Consider the following 20386-nt stretch of genomic DNA (forward strand, 5'->3'; position numbering starts at 1 on the left):
CCGCGCGCTCGGCGCTGATTGGGTGTCTCGTGCGGGAGGGGCGGAGCCCCGCAGGGGATGGCGCCAGTGGCTCCGGGGAGCGGCCAGGAGCGCTCCCGGCCCCGCGGGGCCCCGCTCCGAGCGGCTCCGGCGCCGTTTACCCTGCCCCGCTCCTCCGGAACGCCCCGCCGGGGCTGCTCCACCACCCAGCCCAAGGGAGCCGGGCGGCCCCGGGATAAACCGCGCCGGAGCAGTTTCAGCGCCGTGTCCCCGTCCCTAAGGAACGATCGCTCCGGTAGCCTCCGGTAGTGTCTGCCCTCGGGGAACCGGCGGAGCGCCGCCCTCGGTGCTTGCCGCATCCCCAAGCGGCGGCTGTGCCCCAGCACTGAGAGTGCAGCACGGTCCCCTCTTTTCCCGTGCAACTGATGGGCGCTGAGGGATTCAAAAGACGCGAGCCGATTGGCCGGCAAGCAAACCCTTATTATCCAATCAGAGCCTGCATTCTGGAGCCGGTGTATTTGCATGCAGGGTATCCCTTTCCGCGGGGCCGGCTGCTCCGTCTCAGCCAATGGGAACGCGCAGAGCTGGAGCCGCTCATTTGCATAAGGCCGCTATAAAAGCAGCCCCGCCGGCTCCGCACCTTCACTCGTTCTTTGCTGTCCTAGTGGTGGAGGTGAACGCAGCGAAAGCACGATGCCTGAGCCCGCTAAATCAGCGCCAGCCCCTAAGAAGGGCTCCAAGAAGGCGGTGACCAAGACGCAGAAGAAAGGTGACAAGAAGCGGCGGCGCAGCCGCAAGGAGAGCTATTCCATCTACGTGTACAAGGTGCTGAAGCAGGTACACCCAGACACGGGCATCTCCTCTAAGGCTATGGGGATCATGAATTCCTTTGTCAATGACATCTTCGAGCGCATCGCGGGTGAGGCTTCGCGCCTGGCGCATTACAACAAGCGCTCCACCATCACCTCCCGGGAGATCCAGACTGCCGTGCGGCTGTTGCTGCCTGGTGAGCTGGCCAAGCACGCTGTCTCCGAAGGCACCAAGGCGGTCACCAAATACACCAGCTCCAAGTAAAGCGCCTGGACCCACCTGCAGGACCTGTTTGGCTCAACTCAAAACCCAACGGCTCTTTTCAGAGCCACCCACCTTCTTCTAAAAGAGCTGCTATTGCTTCTGAGCAGTATTGCTTCTGAGATACCCACGATATTTTTCTGTGGATTAGGGTAGCTTGCATGATTGCGTGTAATGTTTGGAGATAACTTGAAAAGTGTTGCTTTTTTAAAGCTATTTTCGAAATACGTTGTTTCCTATTTGCTAGTAGAATCTGCTCTGGGGGCTGCAGGTACAGGGTTGCTGCCTGTTTATAGGAAGCTGATAAACGCCAGGCTGGGGGGGTTTCTGCTGAGCCCAAGGTGCTGGGATCCAACCGAGCCTGCGCGCGAACATCGCATTCAAACCGCTGCTCTGCTCTGATTGGTCCGCGTGGGAGCAAACGTCACTGCGGGGTGGGGGGAGCACAGGGAGCTGCGGTGCGGGTTTCAATCAGGTCCGACCCAGCCTTCAAAAGGCTGGGGGCGGGGATACGGAGCTCAGTGGGGGCGGTGCTGGTGGGGTAGGTGTGTGTGAAGCGGGTTTTGTCCCGTATCCTATAGCCCTTTGTACGCGGAGAACAACTTTCCGTTTTTATAGAGGGCTTTATTTTTACTTAATGCTAGATGCATATAGGTAGACCGTGTGCGGTGGGAGTTTTGCCTTTAGCTGCCTTTAAGGCTTTATAGAGACCTTTCTGTAAGGCAACCAGTCAGAATTACTTAAGGTCAGAATTTAATTAAGCTTCTCTGAGGCACTAAAATAAAGCCTTACTTACAGAAGAGTATTTTTTTTAAGGATGTGCAATAGATCAATCTAAAAAACATTATTAATGAATAATCTAGTGTTTTGCTGGGGAATGAAATTGTCATGCTGCTGTTTGCACCCCTTGTTTTTTACCTGGAAAACATGAGAATTCTTCCTGCATCCTGATCAGTGTAATTCTGAGCTGCTGTGCTTCGACTGTGTTTATTCCTTGCTTACAGTCACTACTGTTGTGTGGCAATGAGCTGGGGGTCCAGAGTGGCCCATAGCGACCTTGCATGTGTGCAGTGCAGGTAATAAAACAAAAAAAAGTAGCATATGAAGAGGTGAATATGAAGAGGTGAACTGGGATGTGGTTTGGGGGGGGTTGTATAAGTGCAGTTATACTTTATCCCCTGTTCTAGCCTTTTAGTAACTCGCCACAGTCTGTAAATGCGGTGCCCTAAAGAAATAGCCCTTAGGAAAAGCTTTCGGGTAGATTTCAGCCGCGCGGCGGGATGCAAACAGCGCACGGCCATTGGTCGAATGGATTACGTAGCGGACCAATCAGCATGCGCGCTTTGGAGCCGGCTCAGTGGTGTGGTCGGCTACGCTCCTCCGCGATGAACTGCTCCGCGTGGTGCACTTTCAGCCAATGAGAGCGCGTCAAATGGAGCCGTCATTTGCATAACGTCTCTGTGCGAGCGGCGCCCGCGCATCCCCCGGGTCCCGGCGCCCGTCCCTAAGCAGGCGGGGACGGCGAGAGAGAAGAAGGGAGACGAGAAGCGGCGGCGCAGCCGCAAGCCGAGCTGCTCCATCTTAAGTGTACGGGGGGCTGGAGCAGGTGCACCCGAGCAGAGCCATTACAAAGCCCCGCAGTGACCGCTGCACCAGCCCTAAATGAGGGGGGCTGGCCCCAATTTCACCCCAACGGCCACCCCCTTTGGGGCCACCCAGGTGTTCGGGCCTTTATTTATAGGAGGTGCTCCCCTGGGGGGTCCTTAATAAGGGCTTCTGGTAATGCTTTGCAGTGGTAATGATTTATTCACCAGGGGTTGAGATCTCTTTCTCAGCCTGACTCCCCTGCTGTGGGTAGCAGAACAGGGGAAGACTCTACCTGACAGAGGATTAATTAAGATAACAGCCCTGAGATGCTCATTGTAAATAAATTTAAAGCCAATTTACAAGGGTGCAGTATAGAAGAACACAGTGGCCATGCCTGAGAAGCATGGGGTATTTTCCCCAGGACCCCATTCACCCTTTATTATGAAGGTTTAGGCATCACCTGCATCCCAGCAGGGTCTAAATCCTTTAATCCTAAAGCAATTTATTTCCCCCTAATACGAACAGTGAGTGTTATTTCAGAACCTGCTAAATAAAATATGCGCCTAGTCCTCAGCACATCACCCCTGGCCCCAAACACAGCTCACCCTGATCTTCCAGCTCTTTTTCTGACATGGTGGGTGGCTCTTAAAAGAGCCTTTGGGTTTGAAGAGAGAAAAATCTCAGGGTTCCTTCACAAATCCACTCCCTGCTGCTTCACTTGCCCTTGGCCTTGTGGCTCTCTGTTTTCTTGGGCAGCAAAACAGCCTGGATATTGGGCAGGACACCACCCTGGGCGATGGTGACACCCCCCAGCAGCTTGTTGAGCTCCTCATCGTTGCGCACAGCGAGCTGGAGGTGCCGGGGGATGATGCGTGTCTTCTTGTTGTCCCGAGCAGCGTTACCTGCCAGCTCCAGGATCTCAGCTGTTAAATACTCCATGACAGCAGCCAGATAAACGGGGGCACCGGCCCCCACGCGCTCAGCGTAGTTCCCCTTGCGCAGCAGCCGATGCACGCGGCCCACGGGGAACTGGAGACCGGCGCGGGACGATCGCGACTTGGCCTTAGCCCGGGCCTTGCCCCCCTGCTTCCCGCGCCCCGACATCTCCTGCACCCCACTCACACCGCGACTAAGCGCACCGCGCCCCGGCCCTGTCTTTTTATAGCCTGCAGCGGATCGAAACGGCGCCCTCCTATTGGTCATGATGCCTCTCCCTTGGAGGACCAATAGGAGAGCAGCGCCGCAGACGGGACTGCAGGCGGAGCTTCGGAGCGGCGTTTCTTCATGGTGGGCGGGGCGGCGGGGCGTTGGCCAATGAGCGAGCGAGATGAGCGGCGACCGGAGGTTATAAAGGGGGGTGGGTCGCGCGGTGGGGGCCAGTGTGCGGGACTCGGCGGTGGGGCGTGGGGGGTGTTTGAGTGCAAAGCTTCACGGCGAGGCGGCGATGGCTGCTGCGCGGGCTGCCGGCTGCACTCCTCGCTTGTTCCCTCGCGTTGCATACAGAAATTTAAGTTGTATAAACGAGTTTGGTTTTTTTTTAACTCATTAAAGCTGTTTCTCGATAAAAGCATACCGTGCGGTTAAGCAGAGGCAGCCGGCTCGCCTTTCCGTCTTTTTTTTTTTTTTTAAATAAACCTAAAAATTGAAGACTTTTAAAGTTTCTTCGGTCGTTACTTAGCGGGCAGAAGCATGCTGAGCTGCCCGAGGGCCGGGCTCCGGCCGCGGCGCGCGGTCCGAAAGGCAGCCTCACCGCCCAACGCTTGGTGCTGGGCTGTGATTGGCCGCGCCGCAAGCTGGCGGCCTTCCCATTGGTTCGGAGAGAGGCCGGGAGGCGGGAGCTGGAGCATGGGAAGGGGCGGTTTTCACTCAGGTCCGCCCCCGGCCTATATAAGGAAGCTCCGCCCAGCGCCCCCCCGGCAGCGCGGCCCGGTGCGGTCCCGGGGCCGGTTTCCCGTCGGTTTTCCCCACCCCGCTCGCCAACCGCGGAACCTTTTTCCCCTTCAAATCTCTCAGCGCCGTCCCCCCTTCCCTCCGAACAGAGAGAAGTTCTTTTTGCCCTTTCCCCTCGCTAAACGCCGGGGCGCACTCGTGCCCTGCCCGAGCGTTCCCATCGCTTTCCCTCCAAGCATCCCGTGCCGCCGCCAACCTCCCCGCCCCGTGCTTCACATTTCCAGAGAATCACCAAAACAGCCTGAACCGAAACGCTCAAAGTTACAACCAGCACTCTCTAAAACCCATGAGGAGGCGGTAGGAGAACACAAGCAAGAGCCCGGATAGCTCAGTCGGCAGAGCATCAGACTTTTAATCTGAGGGTCCAGGGTTCAAGTCCCTGTTCGGGCGACCATAATTATTTTGCCGGTGGCCTCGCCGGCTCCCTGCCCTCGTCTCTCCTCGCCCCAACCCGGCTCCCGCGGCCCCCGCAGCCCCGCGCCGGGTTCTTTTAGCGGCGGAGGCGCCGCGGGCGGTGGAGCCGTGAGGGGCCTGGCGGGGCTGCCCGCGCGGGCCGGTCCCATGGTGTAATGGTTAGCACTCTGGACTCTGAATCCAGCGATCCGAGTTCAAATCTCGGTGGGACCTTGCAGCTTTCATTTTTTTGTGGGCGGCGCCGTTTTTGGTGTTGGGTGTCCCCGAGGGCAAAGAGTCCCCCGCTCCCGGCCCTTGGGGACAGCAGAGGAAAGCCCCCGGGGGACTGCGTGGGGTGGCACAACGCGCTGGGGGCAGAGCCTGGATGCCAGCACCTTTTGGGGACTGCAGGTGACGTCCCCTGTAGGGCGCCCCGGTGGGGTCCTGGGTTTGGCAACGCCATGGGACACCCACCACGGGACACCCACGATGGGACACCCACCACGGGACACCCACCACGGGACACCCAGCACGGGACACCCGACGTGCGGGGACAACGCTGCGCTGCCCTTAGGGCCAGCGTGTGACACCCCATCGCGGACCACGTGCGGCACCCAGAGGGTGACGGCGTGCCACCCCGTCGAGTCACCCCCGTCCCGGGGACTACGGGTGCGACATTTTCCTGTCCCCAAGGGGAACCGAGAGTGGCTCTGCGGCCACTCCCTGTCGCGCTCGCTCTTCTGCGCTCGGTGGCGGTGGGACAACTGGGTGCAGCCTCCCAGTGCCTTCCAGTGCCTCCCAGTGCCTCCCAGTGCCACCATCCCCAAGCTGCTCCCGCCTCATGGCACCAACAGCGGTGGCTTTCATCCTCAGTGAGTAACGTGGGGACGTGGTGCTGGGATGGGGGGGGGGGGGGCGGTTTGGTGGCCCTGCGTAGGGCCAGGACCCCCGGCAGTGCCCCCCCGTGTCCCTTGCAGGTTGGTGGCTGGCGGCACGCGGCAGGGTGCAGCGCCGTGAGTACGGGGACAGGGGGGACGGGGACAGCGATGGGGACACGGGGCAAGGGACAGGGGAGGGGGTCTCACCGCCGTGTCCCTGTCCCAGCACGCCAACCTTTCCTCTCACTGCACCCCAGCAAGGGGGTGGCCCTGGGGGACAGCGTCACCCTGCGGTGCCACCTGCCCCGGCCGGCTCTCTGGGTCCTGCTCTATCGGAACGAAGTCCGGATTCTGCACCAGTACAGCACCGGGGAGCAGAATAGGACCGAGTTCTTCTTTGGGGACGTACAGCGGGAACACGCGGCGACGTACCGGTGCCAGTACGAGGACAAGGAGACAACGGAGCTGTCGGCGCTGAGCGACCCCGTGGAGCTAGCGGTGACGGGTGAGGGGGACGAGGGGGCGTCCCCGGGGGCTCCCCCGACGCCCAGGGGTGTCCCCCTGTCCCCACGGGGGGTCCCATCGCTGTCCCTTCCCTGAGCAGACGCCAGCTTCCCCCTTCCCGGGACGATGCTGAGCCCTAGCGGGCGCGTGGAGACGGGGACCGACGTCACCGTCCGGTGCTGGGCACCCCATGGGGCCACCTTCCTCCTGCACAAGGACGGGTGCCCCCCCCCCAGCCAGCGCCAGGACCCCCGGGGGGGGACACGGCCACCTTCACCCTCCCCGGGGTGACCCCGGCCGATGCCGGCACCTATAGGTGCTCGTACATCCCCCGCGGATACCCCTTTCTGTCCTCGCCCCTCGGGGACAAGGTGACGCTGGAGGTGACACCGGCTTCGGGAGCACCCCGAGGTGAGCCCCCCCCACCCCCCCTTCCCCCTCCCCATTTAGGTGCTGAGTTCCACCCCCCCACCCCACCCCAGTGTCACCCATGGGTGGCTGTGTCACCACTTCCCATCTCCGGGGACGGCTGGGGATGAGGACACGGCAGCATCCGGGCGTCCCCCCCCCCCCGCAGGCACCGAGGGGGGGCCCCGGAGGACCCTGCTTGTCGCCGTGGGGGGGGGCTGCGCCGCCACTGCCGCCCTCGTCTTCAGCCTCGGCCTCTTCTTCCTCCTCACCGCCCGGAGACGCCGGAGAGGTGAGAGCCGTGGCAGGGAAGGGGTTAAATGGCTTGGGGACCCCCCCCCCCAATGTGTCACCTGTGTTCCTGGGGTCCCCCGTAGCCCCCCCCCAATCCCCGAGCACCCCCTGGGGCTCCCTATGGACCCCCCCCCCCCCCGCTGTGGCCAAGGGGATGAGTGGGGGGGGGTCCCTTGGGGGTCCCCGCTGTCCCCTGGGGGTGTCCCCAAATTCTGGGGGCTCCCCAATATCCCTGAGGGCTGGGGGGGGAGGGGGAGGGATGCTCCCCCCCCCCCCGGCCCCACTCCTTGGGGGTCTCTGGCTCTGCACACGTAAAGGTGGGACCCCGGCCCCCCCATGCAGGGAGGAGACCCCCCAAGGCCCCCCCATAATCTCCTTCCCCCCCCCCCCCCCCCCCCCATTTTAGGTGCCTCCCCCCAAGGGCTGGGGGCCACGGAGCTCCAGGTGAGTGCCTGGGTCAGGGCCCCCCCCCCCCAGGGGACCCCAAATCCCGACCTACCCCATGGGACCCCCCCCCCCCCGGACACCCCCAGAGAACCCCAAACCCTGTCCAAGGGGACCCCGAGGCACCCCAAACCTTACCTGCCCCCCCCAACTCCATGGGCACCCCCAAATCCCACCCGTGGGGACCCCCAGATCTGCACCACCGCCACCCCCAGACCCCAAACTGAGCCCCCCCAAGCCCCAAAAACCCCCCCAGGCCCCATGGGCACCCCCAAACCCCGACCCACGGGGACCCCAGAGCACACAGAGCCCCCCCCTGACCCAAGGGAACCCCCCTGGAGAGCCCCCAGACCCCACGAGCGCCCCCAAATCGAGTAGCGGGACCCCCAAGCACCACCCGTGGGGACCCCCGGGATGCCCCCCCCCCGGGATTTCGGGACCCCCCCGTGTCACCCTGCCTGTCCCCGTGCGTCCCCAGGTGCCCCCCCGTGACCCGTGGCCCCAGGAGGACAGCGAGCGCCTGACCTACGCGGAGCTGCGCCCCCCGGCCCCCGGCCCCCCCCGAATGCTCGCTGCCCCCCAGCCCCCCATTATCTACGCCCAGGTGGGCGCTGGGGGACCCCACTGATGCGCCCCCCCCCCTCCCCAGTGCCCCCCACTCCAATAAAGGCCCAGTCCCAGTTGGGGATCCCCGCCTTGTTCATTGGGGGGGGGGGAGCAGACCCCAAATTCCCCCTCTCTGGGTCCCCCTCTTCCCCCCCCCCAGACCTCATGTTCCCTAACACCCCCCCCCCAAGCACCCCCAAATCCTCTTGGTGCCCCCCCAAAACACAAAACCGCCCCCCTGGGACTCCCCAGTCCTTCAGGGAGCCCCCCCCCCCCCCAATCCTTCTTGGGACCCCCTAAACCCTTCTCAATCCCCCATGTCCCCACATCTCCCCCCCCCCAAAAAAAATATCTACACTCTGGGACCCCCAAATCCTCCTTGGCACCCCCCCAAATCCCCACCCAGAGCCCCCCCCAACCCCCAAATCCTCCTGGGGTGCGTTGTTGCATGCACAGCCACCCTATTGGGGACCCTATCGAGCCCCCCCCCCCCCCGTGCCACCCCCCCAGTTTGGGGACCACAAGTTTTGGGGGTGCCTGGGGGGTCTGGGGGCTCTCCAGGGGGGTTCCCTTGGGTCGGGGGGGGGCTCTGTGTGCTCTGGGGTCCCCATGGGTCGGGGTTTGGGGGTGCCCATGGGGCCTGGGGGGGTTTTTGGGGCTTGGGGGGGCTCAGTTTGGGGTCTGGGGGTGGCGGTGGTGCAGATCTGGGGGTCCCCACGGGTGGGATTTGGGGGTGCCCATGGAGTTGGGGGGGGCGGGTAAGGTTTGGGGCGCCTCGGGGTCCCCTCGGGCAGGGTTTGGGGTTCCCTGGGGGCGTCCTGGGGGGGGGTCCAAGCTAGGGAGGGAGATTGGGGGGCAGTGGGGTCCCTCCTGGGGACACGGGGGGGGGGGGGGCAATTCTCAGGGATATTGGGGAGCCCCCAAGAATTTGGGGACACCCCCAGGGGACAGCGGGGACCCCCGAGGGACCCCCACTCAGCCCCTCGGCCACAGCGGGGGGGGGGGCCATAGGGAGCCCCACGGGGTGCTCAGGGTTTGGGGGGGGCTATGGGGGACCCCAGAAATACAGGTGACAATTTGGGGGGGGGGGGGTCCCCAAGCCATTTAACCCCTTCCCTGCCACGGCTCTCACCGCTCTCACCGCTCTGCATCCGGCGTCTCCGGGCGATGAAGGAGGAAGAAGAGGCTGAGGCTGAAGGAGAGGGTGGGGGAGGTTTGGTCCTGCCTTTTGGGGAAGGATTCCTAATTTTGGAGTTTTTTTTTATCTTTCCTTTTGGGGAAGGATTCTCAATTTCAGACCATTTTGTCCTGTGTTTTGGGAAGGGTTCCCAATTCCGAACGGTTTGATCCTGTGTTTTGGGGAAGAACTCCCAGTTCTGGAGGTTTTTATCCTGCCTTTTGGGGAAGGATTCCCAATTCCAGCCCGTTTTATTGAGTGTTTTGGGAAGGATTCCCAATTCCAGATGGTTTTATCCTACTATTTTGGGGAAGATTCCCAATTCTGGACCATTTCATCCTGTGTTTTGGGAAAGATTCCCAATTCTGGATGGTTTTATCCTGCCTTTTTGGGGAAGAACTCCCAGTTCTGGATGTTTTTAATCCTGCCTTTTGGGGAAGGATCCCCACTTCCAGACCATTTCATCCTTTTTTTTTTGGACCATTTTATCCTTTTTTTTTTTAAGGATTCCCAGTTCCAGATGGTTTTATCCTACCTTTTTGGGAAGGATTCCCAATTCTGGAGGTTTTTTATTCCACTTTTGGGGGAAGGATTTCCAATTCTGGACCATTTTATCCATTTTTTTTTTTTTAAAGGATTTCCAATTCCAGACCATTTTATCTTGTGTTTTGGGAAGGATTCCCAATTCCAGATGGTTTTATCCTACCTTTTGGGGAAGGATTCCCAATTCTGGAGGTATTTTTATCCCCGTTTTGGGGGAAAGACTTCCAACTCCGGACCATTTTATCCCACCTCTTGAGGAAGGATTCCCAGTTCTGGAGGGTTTTATCCTGCCTTTGGGGGAAGGATTCCCAAATCCGGGTGGTTTTATCCTACTTTTTGGGAAAATATTCCCCTTTCTGGAAGCTTCCTCCACCCGAACCCGACAGAACCAACCCCGGGGGACCGGGGCTCGCCGCCGGTGGCGGATCCGGAGCCGTGTAGGCGACGGCCCCGGGTTGCAAAACCTCGAGCACCGCCCGGCACGTTTCACCTGCGTTGCCAAAAACCCTTCGACCCCATAACAATTTTACTGCGAGCGAGGAGCCGGGGTTGCAAATCGGGGCCGAAGGTGACTGACACAGCGGTGAGGTTGCGTCGAACCCGTTCGCCGGTTGCTTTTTTTTTATTATTACTAATTAGCAGAGAGGTTAAATAACCCTTCAAGATACAGCTTGCCGGGCGCCCACACCCAGTTTAAAAATTTAAATGGGATTTAAATGGCAGAGCCTGGGGCGTTTTTTTTGTTGTCGTTGTCAGGTTTTTATTTTTTATTTTTCTTGGTCTGGTGATGAAAGAAAAATGCGTTTTTAATTCCGTTTGGACAGGGGGTTGTGGGGTGGTGAAATGGGGCCGGTCCCGCCTGGCCAGGGCTGAAAATGCAGCCGGGTTCGCAAGAAATCGGGGGAAAAAAAACGAGGAGATTTTGGGGCGGGAGGGTTCTGCGTGGGAACAGCAGCAAGGGGAAGGCTGAGAGCGCCCGTTGTCCCTTTTTATAACGAGAAGGGAAACGGGGTTTGGGTGGAGGCTGTGGGGGATTTATGGGGCTTTGGGGGATTTATGGAGGCTACGGGGGATTTATGGAGGCTACGGGGGATTTATGGAGGCTGTGGGGGACTGGGAGGTTTTGGGGGGCTGGATGGAGGCTTTGGGGGATTGGTGGTGGTTTGGGGGACTCGATGGGGATTTAGGGGCTGGATGGAGGCTTTGGGGGAGGTTTGGGGGACTCAATGGAGGGGGGCTGGATGGAGGCTTTGGGGGATTGGTGGTGGTTTGGGGGACTGATGGAGGATTTAGGGGCTGGATGGAGGCTTTGGGGGCTTGGTGGTGGTTTGGGGGACTCGATGGAGGATTTAGGGGCTGGATGGAGGCTTTGGGGGCTTGGTGGTGGTTTGGGGGACTCAATGGAGGATTTAGGGGCTGGATGGAGGCTTTGGGGGATTGATGGTGGTTTGGGGGACTCGATGGAGGATTTGGGCTGGATGGAGGCTTTGGGGGCTTGGTGGTGGTTTGGGGGACTCGATGGGGATTTAGGGGCTGGATGGAGGCTTTGGGGGATTGATGGTGGTTTGGGGGACTCGATGGAGGATTTAGGGGCTGGATGGAGGTGGTTTGGGGACTCAATGGAGGATTTAGGGGCTGGATGGAGGCTTTGGGGGCTTGGTGGTGGTTTGGGGGACTCGATGGAGGATTTAGGGGCTGGATGGAGGCTTTAAGGTGCTCGACGGAGGCTGGATGAAAGTTTTAGGGGCTCGATGGAAGCTTTAGGGGGTGGATGGAGGCTTTGGGGACAGGATGGAGGCTTTAGGGGATTGATGGAGGTTTTGGGGGATTGATGGAGGTTTTGGGGTCTAGATGGAGGCTTTGGGGTCTGGTTGGAGGTTTTGGGGGATTAATGGAGGTTTTGGGGGCTGGAGAGAGTCTTTAGGGGGCTGGATGGAGGCTGGATGAAAGCTTTAGGGGCTTGATGGAGGCTTTGGGGACTGGATGGAGGCTTTGGGGGATTGATGGAGGTTTTGGGGGATTGATGGAGGTTTTGGGGTCTGGATGGAGGCTTTAGGGGCTGGATGGAGGCTTTGGGGATTGGCAGACCTCCCGTCCCATTGCTGCGCCCGGGGAAAACCCGGCCGGTAACCCAAAACCAAGAGCAGGTGGACGGGAGGACAGGCAGACTGTTAGGCGGACGGACGGATGGACGGACGGACAGCTAGCTCAGGTGGGTAGCCAGATGTCGGGAGGGCGGGTAGACAGACGGACGGCGGCGGGACGGACGGGCACCTGAGATTGCCGTACCCGTTCGTCTCAGCAGACGCAGCTCCAGGAGCAGGTGCCGTGGACGGACGGACGGACGGACGGACAGACGGATGGACGAGGAACCCGGTGACGCAAGCCGCCCCCACGGTGACGCTCCGCACCCTTCGCCGGGGCAGGGCTGGTGGCGTCAGGGAAAAAAAAAAAAAAGAAAGAAAGAAGGAAAGAAAAAAAAAAGAAAGAAAAACAAAACCACCCCAGGGGCAAACGCGCCGGGGCAAGGTGCGCGCGGGCGGCGGACCTTGCCCTGCAGAGCCCAGCGCCGCGGGGTGACCATGCTGGGGGTGGTGACGGCGGCGGCGGCCGGGCTGCTGCTGCTGCTGCTGCTGCTGCGGGACCGCTTATTCCCCTTCCTCTGGGCGGACCTGGGCGCCTTCGTGGCCTTGGCGGGGGCTTCGCTGCGGTGTCGCCGCCGCCTGTCCCGCCGGCCCGCCGTCACCCTCCTCGAGGTGTTCCAGGAGCACGCTCGACGCCAACCCCGCCGCCCCCTGCTGCTGTTCCAGGACAAGCGCCACACCTACGGGGACGTGGAGCAGCTCAGCAGCCGCGCCGCCCGCGTCTTCTCCCAGCGCTTGGGCTTGCAGCCGGGCCAGACCGTGGCCGTTTTCCTCCCCAACGAGCCCACCTACGTCTGGACATGGTTGGCGTTGGCCAAGCTGGGCTGCGCCATGGCGTGCCTCAACTACAACGTGCGGGGCCAGGCGCTGCTGCACCTTCGTGCTCGCGCGGTGAGTGGTGCCCCGGAGGGGGTGGTGGTGGTGCCGCTGCTGCTGCGGGCTTCCACCTTCGTGCTCGCCAGCACCGGTGAGTGGTGCCCATGGGAGGGGCATGCATGTCAGTGGTGGATTTGCAAAGATTTGTAAGTGTGTCAGGGGGGGATTTCTGCTGCTGCTGTCTCGCATGGCTTCGTGCAGGGGTTGCAGTGGCTGTGCATGGACTTCGGTGGCCTGCAAGTGTGCCCGCATGCATGTTGGGGGTTTGCATCTGCATGCTGTTGCAATGGTGTGTCGGTGGCTGTGCATGGATTTCAGGCATGTCGGTGGCTGTGCATGGATTTGCAGGCGTGTCGGTGGCTGTGCATGGATTTGGCATGTCGGTGGCTGTGCAGATTTGCATGTCGGTGGCTGTGCATGGATTTGCAGGCGTGTCAGTGGCTGTGCATGGATTTGATTTAGGCGTGTCGGTGGCTGTGCATGGATTTGTGTCAGTGGCTGTGCATGGATTTGCATGCATGTTGCTGGCTGTGCATGGATTTGCAGGCGTGTCAGTGGCTGTGCATGGATTTGCAGGCGTGTCAGTGGCTGTGCATGGATTTGCATGCATGTCAGTGCCTGTGCATGTTTGCATGCATGTCAGCATCTCCTCATGCATTTATGTGCCTGTGCATCAGCGGCTGCGTCAGTGTCCGTGCACGGATTTGCACATGTGCATGTGTCCATGCGTGAATTTGCATGTGCCCCTGTGTGTCTGCATGCATGTCAGTGTCCCTGCATGTATTTACACACCTGTCAGTGTCCATGCGTGGACTTGTGTTTGTGTCAGTGGCTTCGCATGTGCATAGATTTGCACGTGCTGTTGCCCGCACGCGTGTCTGTGCGTGAATTTGCGTGTGCCACTTCTGCACGTGTGACTCTGCGTGCCTGCATGCCTGTCAGTGTCTGCGCGTGCATTTGCACGCCGGTCAGAGCCCCTAGCTGCTCTTGCACGTGTGCCCGTGTTGCTCCACACATCGCGTGCGTGGGTGGCTGCTGTTTGTGGAGGGCGTGGAAGCGTGCAAGAGGTCATTCACACGGGGCCACCTGTTTGCACGCCCAGGCGTGGCCACGGCCGCAGCCCATTGCTCACGCGTGTGCACCCCGGAGCCCCGGTCAGTGTCGTGGGGTGCACTGGCCGTGCCAAGGCTACGGGTTAATTATTGCCAGATCGTTGCCGGGGCCAAAGGTCCTTTTGTTTCCATCGCGAGGACGTTTTTGGGAGCAGGAGGCAGGAAGAAAACACTCGTGTGTACATACCTGGTTGGGGCACCCATCGGGGTGCGCAGGGTGCCCCCTTTGGGGTGCTTTGGGTGCCCTGCTGAGATCCTCGGGGCTCTCATATGGGTCACTCTGGGTGCTGATCCTATTGGGGTGCCCAACTGGGATCCTTGAGGCACCCATCCAGGGTGCCCATCCAATTGAGGGCCTCATTTGGGGTACACCGGGTGCCCTTTTGGGGTGCTTCGGGTGCCCAGTTGGGGTCCTTGTGGTGTTCATTTGGGCTGCTCAGGGTCCCCATTATGATCAAGGTGCCCATTGGGTGCCCACCTGGGATCACTGGGGAGCCCAACCATGATGCCCTGGGTGCCCATATGATCAAGGTGTCCATCTGGGTTCCACTGGGAGCCCACCTGGGATCATTGGGGAACCCATCCATGATGCCCTGGGTGCCCATACGATCAAGGTGTCCATTTGGGGTCCACTGGGAGCCCACCTGGGATCATTGGGGAACCCAACCATGATGCCCTGGGTGCCCATACGATCAAGGTGTCCATTTGGGGTCTGCTGGGAGCCCACCTGGGATCATTGGGGAACCCAACCATGATGCCCTGGGTACCCAACTCATCTAGGTGTCCATTTGGGGTCCAACAGCAGCTCATATGGGATCACTGGGGAACCCAACCACGATGCCCATGTGATTGGGGTGTCCATTTGGGGTCCATCGGGAGCCCACCTGGGGTCATTGGGGAGCCCAACCATGATGCCCTGGCTTGCATCTGACCAGGGCACCCACTTGGGGTACACGGAGCCCCCATCTCAGACTCTTTCGGTTCCCTTCTTGGACGCTCAGAGCACCCCCCCCCCCAATTTGGGAACCTCCTCACCCTGTACCGTGTCCCCTTGTCCCCGCAGAGCTCCAGGACGCCCTGGAGGAGGTGCTGCCAGACCTGCAGCGTGACGGCGTCAAGGTCTTCTACCTGAGCTCCACGTCGCCCACGCCGGGTGTCGAGGCCCTGCTGCCCGCCATCGAGACGGCCTCCGACGAGCCCCTGCCCGGCCACTACCGCGCCGGCATCACCGCCAGCTCCAAGGCCATCTACATCTACACCTCCGGCACCACCGGTGAGGCCACGGAGGGTCTCCTCCTCGGAGAACGGCATCTGGGGGGGCTTGGGTGCTACGGGCGAGGAGCTGGAGGGGTGGGTGATGCCAGGGAGGTTGGTGGGGGTCTTGTGGGTTTTTTTTCTCCAACCCTGGCTGTCCTGAGTCCGCCTGGGCTTGGTTTCTCGTGGCTGTGTCCATGTGAGGGTTGGGTGTCCCCAAGGACGGAGAGCCACCACTGGGACAGGAGTACAGGACCCCCCCTTGGTAGGGTCAGATCCCACCCCAAAACCAACACACCACGACGTTCCTCACGGCTCCTCCCAGCAAGGTCTGAAGGCCTCTAGGGACGGAGACCCAGCACCCCGAGGGAAGGGTCTACGCCCTCCCATCCCACGCGGGCGCCTCCACGGAGGACATTTCCCACCCGCCCTCCCCCCCGCTCCCAACCCCAGGGCTGCCCAAAGCGGCGGTGATCACGGAGCAGAAGCTGATGATGGTGGCCAACCTGGGCCGGATCTGCGGGCTGCGGGCCACCGACCACATCTACACGACGCTGCCGCTCTACCACTCGGCCGGGCTGCTCATCGGGGTGGGAGGGTGCCTCGAGGTCGGTACGTACCCCGCGCCCCACGTGGCCTGGCCACGGGGATGGACGGATGGAGAAATGGGTGGGGGAGAAGCAAGAGGAAAGAGAGAGGGGACGAAAGGGGAGAGGGAGCCGTACGTGGATAGGGGGTGGATGGATGGATGGATGGATGGATGGATGGATGGATGGATGGATGGATGGATGTTTTATGGAGCTGGAGGGACGTTTTATGGAGTTGGGTGGATGCTTTACGGAGTTGGACGGATGTTTTATGGAGCTGGATGGATGGATATGTTGTGGAGGACAGGTGGATGTTTTCCGGAGATGGATGGATTCGCGTAGCTGGATGGATGAGTATTTTATGGAGAAGGATAGCTGGATGTTTTCTAGAGATGGCTGGGCTGATAGAAATGGACAGATGGATTTTAATGGAGATGGATCAGTGGACATCTGTCTTCTGGAGATGGACCGAAGGACGATGGAAAAACGGGTGGAGGGAAGAAAAGGAGAGATATTTACAGTGATAAATGGATTTGTGGGGGGATGGATGGACTGACAGATGACAAAAAAGTGAGGCTGGAGAAGGAAAGAAAGAGGAATGAAGAGAGAACAGGAAAGGAAAGAGGAGGCTATAGATAATGGGTGAACATGGGAATGAATAAAAAAAGACACGAGGATGGATGGATGGATGGATGGATGGATGGATGGATGGATGGATGGATGGATGGATGAAGAAAAAGGCAAAAAAGAGGGAAAAGAGGAGGGGAATCATCACCCCACCATGTCCCCGCAGGAGCCACCTGCGTCCTGCGCGCCAAGTTCTCTGCCTCCCAGTTCTGGGACGACTGCCGCCGCTACAACGTCACCGTCATCCAGTACGTGGGCGAGCTCATGCGCTACCTCTGCAACACGCCCAAGGTGAGGCCTGAAATTCACCCCCCCGGGGGGGGGGACGCGACGCCGCGGGGCGGGTGCTGAGATGGTTCCTCCCTTCGCAGCGCGACAACGACCAGAAGCACGGGGTGCGTTTGGCGGTGGGCAACGGCCTGAGGGCGGAGGTGTGGAAGGAGTTCCTCCAGCGCTTCGGGCCCATCTCCATCTGGGAGTTTTACGGGGCCACCGAGGGCAACGCCGGCTTCATCAACTACACCGGCAAGATCGGGGCCGTGGGAAGAGCGAATGCGTTCCTCAAGGTGAGCCACCAGCGGTGACGATGGCAGGGAACTAACGCAGACCACCTTGGGGATGCCAATGCTGTCCCTCAAGTTGGGTTGACGCAAGAGCAGGAACCCCTTGGTTGCTCTCCTCATAGCGACCAACCTGGAGAAACCAACGCCATCCACCAGGCAGGGTTCATGCAAGGGCGGGATCTTCAAGATCCCCTCTTCACACCCAAAAGGAGTCCCCACCACCTGGTTGGGCAGTATTAACTCAACAGTCCATCAAGGTTGGGTTCATGCAAGAGCGGGATCTTCAAGATCCCCTCTTCACGTCCAAAAGAAGTCCCTTCCACCCTGTTGGCAAACATTTGACTCAACAGCGCTGACTCCGAGGCCATTTTTTGGAGCATCTGTGGCAACGTGGACATCTTTGTAGACCCAAGAGAGGCCACCTGGTCTCACTTTTTGCTCTCCAACCACCAGCACGTCGAGCGAAAGCTGCAAAACTGTTTTTTTTCCGCCCTTTTCCACCAGTTGCAGCTCTCGGTATTCTCCCCCAGACCTTTTCGTTTGAAAGGCAGGGTGGATGAGCTTGGCGAGCGGTTGAATGCATTCGGTTAAATCTTATTTAAATATAAAAGGGGCGATTAGTTCGGACGGAAAACGAGGCTACGCAAGATGTTGGAATTGGGCGCGGTGGGGTCCATGGGTTTTAACGAGCAAATAATGATGGATTGGACCTGGCACTGGAAGCATGTCCTCCCACCCATTTTTTTTTTCCTGCATTTCTCTTCCGCCCACCAATTTCTCCTCCTCTGCCCTCCAGAGTTTCGCTCCCTTTGAGCTGATCAAGTACAACGTGGAGCAGGACGAACCCATACGCGACGAGCGAGGATTCTGCATCCGCGTCCGCCCCGGTAAGAAGAGATGAGCCTTGCGAGGGCCTTTTTGGCAGGGGAGAGACAACGGAGGGTTGAGATACATCAAAGCCAGCTCTTGGTCTTTATCACCATCGTCTTGGTGGCTGGGAGCCACCAGAAAAGCCCCGAGGAGAACAGCAGCATCCCCAAGCAGCCCGTGGGGCACGGAGATGACATTCTCTGGCACCAAGGCACTTTGCTGACTGGCCCCAACCCTCCTCTCCCTCCCCAAAGGTGAGACGGGGCTGCTGGTCATCAAAATCACCAAGAACACCCCCTTCTACGGCTACGCGGGCGATTCCAAGAAGACAGAGAAGAAGATTTTGAGAGACGTCTTGGTCAAAGGTGACGCCTTCTTCAACAGCGGTGACCTCCTCATGATGGACCACGAAAAATTCGTCTACTTCCAGGACCGTGTGGGAGATACTTTCCGGTAACCCTCTCCAACGCGGTCGTTCCCACGTCCACGTGGGCAATGCCATCTCCCGGCCCGAATTCCTCCTCACAGCTCCATCCCTTCGCTTCCGCAGCTGGAAAGGGGAGAACGTGGCCACGACAGAGGTGGAGGCCACTCTGGCCATGGTGAACTTCATCCGGGAGGTCAACGTCTACGGGGTGTCCGTGCCGGGTGAGTACAGGGCGGTGCGGAGGGCGAGTGGGACTAAAATAAGCATCCAGGGACGCTTCAGCCACATGATGTGGGCTACGTTGCTCTGAGTGGCCACCAAAAAGGCTCAAGTAGGACTTGTTGACCCAAAAGAGGAGGCCAGTGTTGTTTTGGGTTCACTACTACTGCTGCAGTGGTCCAAGACGAGTAAAACAGGGCTCTGTTGCCCGAAATAAGCATCCAGTGTTGTTTCGGGCAAGTAACACATCCACATAATGGTCCAAGTGGCCACCAAGGAAGCAAAACCAGGATTTAGTCACCCAAAATAGTGTCTGGCGCTGCCGTGGGCGCACAGCGTGGTTCTGTGAAGGTCTGAGCAGCCTCCACGAAGGTTAAGGGGTGACCCGGTTGTCCAAGCCAAGCGTCCAATGTTGTTTTGGACACGCAACATGCCCCCTAAATTGCCTAAGCAGCTACCACAGAGAGCATAGAAGGGTTTGGTTGCCCAAAAGAAGCATCTGATGTTATTTTGGGCAACTGACGTGCCCCAGTAATGGCCCACGTGGCCACCGGGGACTTGGTTTCCCCAGAGAAGCGCCTGGGGTTTTGGACCACCGCGTATCCTCGTAACGGCCCGATGGTCACAACGAGGGCTGAAATGGGACACACTGACCCAAAATAAGCACCCAGCATCGCTTTGGGCACACAACAGCTCCCCGTAACGGTCCAAGTGGCCACCAAGAAGGGCAAAACAAGACCCGGTTGCTCAAAATAACCCGCCAGCTCTGCTCGCAGGGTGCGAGGGGAAGTGCGGCATGGCGGCCATCCGCCTGAAGCCCGGGATGAGCTTCGAGGGCGAGAACCTCTACGCCTTCACCAGGGAGACGCTGCCCAGCTACGCGGCCCCCCGCTTCGTGCGCATCCAGGTGAGCGGCCCTGGCTTCGGGGGGGGGGCTTCCAGGGGGTGGTTTTCGGCCTCTTGTCTTCCAACGATGGCGCTGGGGCTTCTGGCGGTGGTGCTGATGACGCCGTTGGGGTCACCTCGTGCTGGCGGCGGCGTTGGGGCAGATTTCTGACGACGGTCTCAAGGTCCCCCACTTCCGATGACATCTTTTGGGTCATCCCATTTCCGATGACACCTTCTGGGTCGCCCCGTTTCCAACGGCACCTTCCGGGTCCCCAAGCCGATGGCGACACTGGGGTCACCGCTTCCAGCGTTGTCACCTGGGTCCCCCTGTGCCAACGACTCCCCACGCTGAACGATGACGTCTAGGCCCCCGCTTTCCAACGACGGTGCCGTGCCAGCGACACCCGCTGGCGTCCCCACGGTTCCGACGATGATCACGCCACGCCGGTAACGTCATCCGTCCCCCCCCCCGTTTCTGACGACGCCATCCGTCCCCACAGGAAGCCCTGGAGATCACGGGGACCTTCAAGCAGTGCAAAGGCAACCTCGTCAGGGAAGGCTTTGACCCCGACATCATCAAGGACCCGCTCTTCTTCCGCGACGAGAAGAAGAAATCCTACGTGCCCATGAACGCCGACATCTACGCTGCCATCCAGGAGGCGAAGCTCAACCTGTAGAAGGAGCCTCGCCGCGGCGGGGCTGATGCTTGCCTCGGAGTGACAGGCGAAGCCAATCTGGGGGCTAATCAGGCATTTTTGCTTCCTTCGGGGAAGTTTGTAACAGCACTGGAGCACGACGAGGGCGAGAGGCTGGTTTCGGTTCTTAGCATCGTGCCCGGTGCCTCCGCACGGTGCTGGCTGCGGAAATTAAAGGCTTAGTTCTGATTATCTGGGTCCAGACGGGTGCCTGGATGACGAGGGACGTTTTCTGGGGACCAACCTGCGGGTTTTCCCCTTCAGATCGTGCCCCCAAATCCTCCCCATTG

General features: G+C 60.0%; 4 protein-coding genes and 2 non-coding genes across 6 annotated transcripts; 5 read left to right on the forward strand and 1 right to left on the reverse strand.

The window, feature by feature from the left end:
• The first annotated feature begins 615 nt into the window (after positions 1-615).
• Positions 616-2148, forward strand: LOC125181372 (histone H2B 5). Its single transcript, XM_066989405.1, has one exon. The coding sequence runs from the start codon at positions 673-675 to the stop codon at positions 1051-1053; it is 381 nt and encodes a 126-aa protein (XP_066845506.1). The 5' UTR covers positions 616-672; the 3' UTR covers positions 1054-2148.
• A 169-nt stretch (positions 2149-2317) lies between these two features.
• On the reverse strand, positions 2318-3759 carry LOC136789340 (histone H2A type 2-C-like). The gene has a single exon (XM_066989404.1). It carries the CDS (start codon positions 3739-3741, stop codon positions 3352-3354), a length of 390 nt encoding a protein of 129 aa, XP_066845505.1. The 5' UTR covers positions 3742-3759; the 3' UTR covers positions 2318-3351.
• LOC136789381 (leukocyte immunoglobulin-like receptor subfamily B member 3) lies at positions 3747-12214 on the forward strand. Its single transcript, XM_066989436.1, is given in 9 exon segments — positions 3747-5852; positions 5958-5993; positions 6116-6363; positions 6463-6612; positions 6615-6773; positions 6940-7062; positions 7471-7508; positions 7987-8112; positions 12140-12214. Coding segments are annotated over 9 exon segments (1338 nt in total). The 5' UTR covers positions 3747-5469.
• TRNAK-UUU (transfer RNA lysine (anticodon UUU)) lies at positions 4905-4977 on the forward strand. The gene has a single exon. It is a non-coding gene; the product is annotated as a tRNA-Lys (tRNA).
• On the forward strand, positions 5143-5214 carry TRNAQ-CUG (transfer RNA glutamine (anticodon CUG)). Its single transcript has one exon. It is a non-coding gene; the product is annotated as a tRNA-Gln (tRNA).
• An 88-nt stretch (positions 12215-12302) lies between the features above and the next one.
• On the forward strand, positions 12303-20288 carry LOC136789322 (long-chain fatty acid transport protein 2-like). The gene is made up of 10 exons (XM_066989362.1): positions 12303-12945; positions 15030-15239; positions 15674-15832; positions 16601-16725; positions 16806-17000; positions 17794-17884; positions 18122-18320; positions 18418-18515; positions 19290-19420; positions 19902-20288. The coding sequence occupies exons 1-10, from the start codon at positions 12417-12419 to the stop codon at positions 20076-20078; spliced, it is 1914 nt and encodes a 637-aa protein (XP_066845463.1). The 5' UTR covers positions 12303-12416; the 3' UTR covers positions 20079-20288.
• The last annotated feature ends 98 nt before the right edge of the window (positions 20289-20386 follow it).

The sequence above is a fragment of the Anser cygnoides genome, unplaced genomic scaffold (genome assembly GCF_040182565.1).
Source record: "Anser cygnoides isolate HZ-2024a breed goose unplaced genomic scaffold, Taihu_goose_T2T_genome scaffold_44_1, whole genome shotgun sequence".
In the NCBI taxonomy this organism is placed as follows: domain Eukaryota; kingdom Metazoa; phylum Chordata; class Aves; order Anseriformes; family Anatidae; genus Anser; species Anser cygnoides.

Bases quoted from the DNA above. Each gene is read 5' to 3' on its own strand.
- LOC136789340 (XM_066989404.1), bottom strand. From the start codon at position 3,741: ATGTCGGGGCGCGGGAAGCAGGGGGGCAAGGCCCGGGCTAAGGCCAAG.
- LOC125181372 (XM_066989405.1), top strand. From the start codon at position 673: ATGCCTGAGCCCGCTAAATCAGCGCCAGCCCCTAAGAAGGGCTCCAAG.
- LOC136789322 (XM_066989362.1), top strand. From the start codon at position 12,417: ATGCTGGGGGTGGTGACGGCGGCGGCGGCCGGGCTGCTGCTGCTGCTG. The intron at 16,726-16,805 runs GTGAGGCCTGAA...CTCCCTTCGCAG, and splicing joins ACCTCTGCAACACGCCCAAG to CGCGACAACGACCAGAAGCA. The intron at 18,516-19,289 runs GTGAGTACAGGG...CTCTGCTCGCAG, and splicing joins CTACGGGGTGTCCGTGCCGG to GGTGCGAGGGGAAGTGCGGC.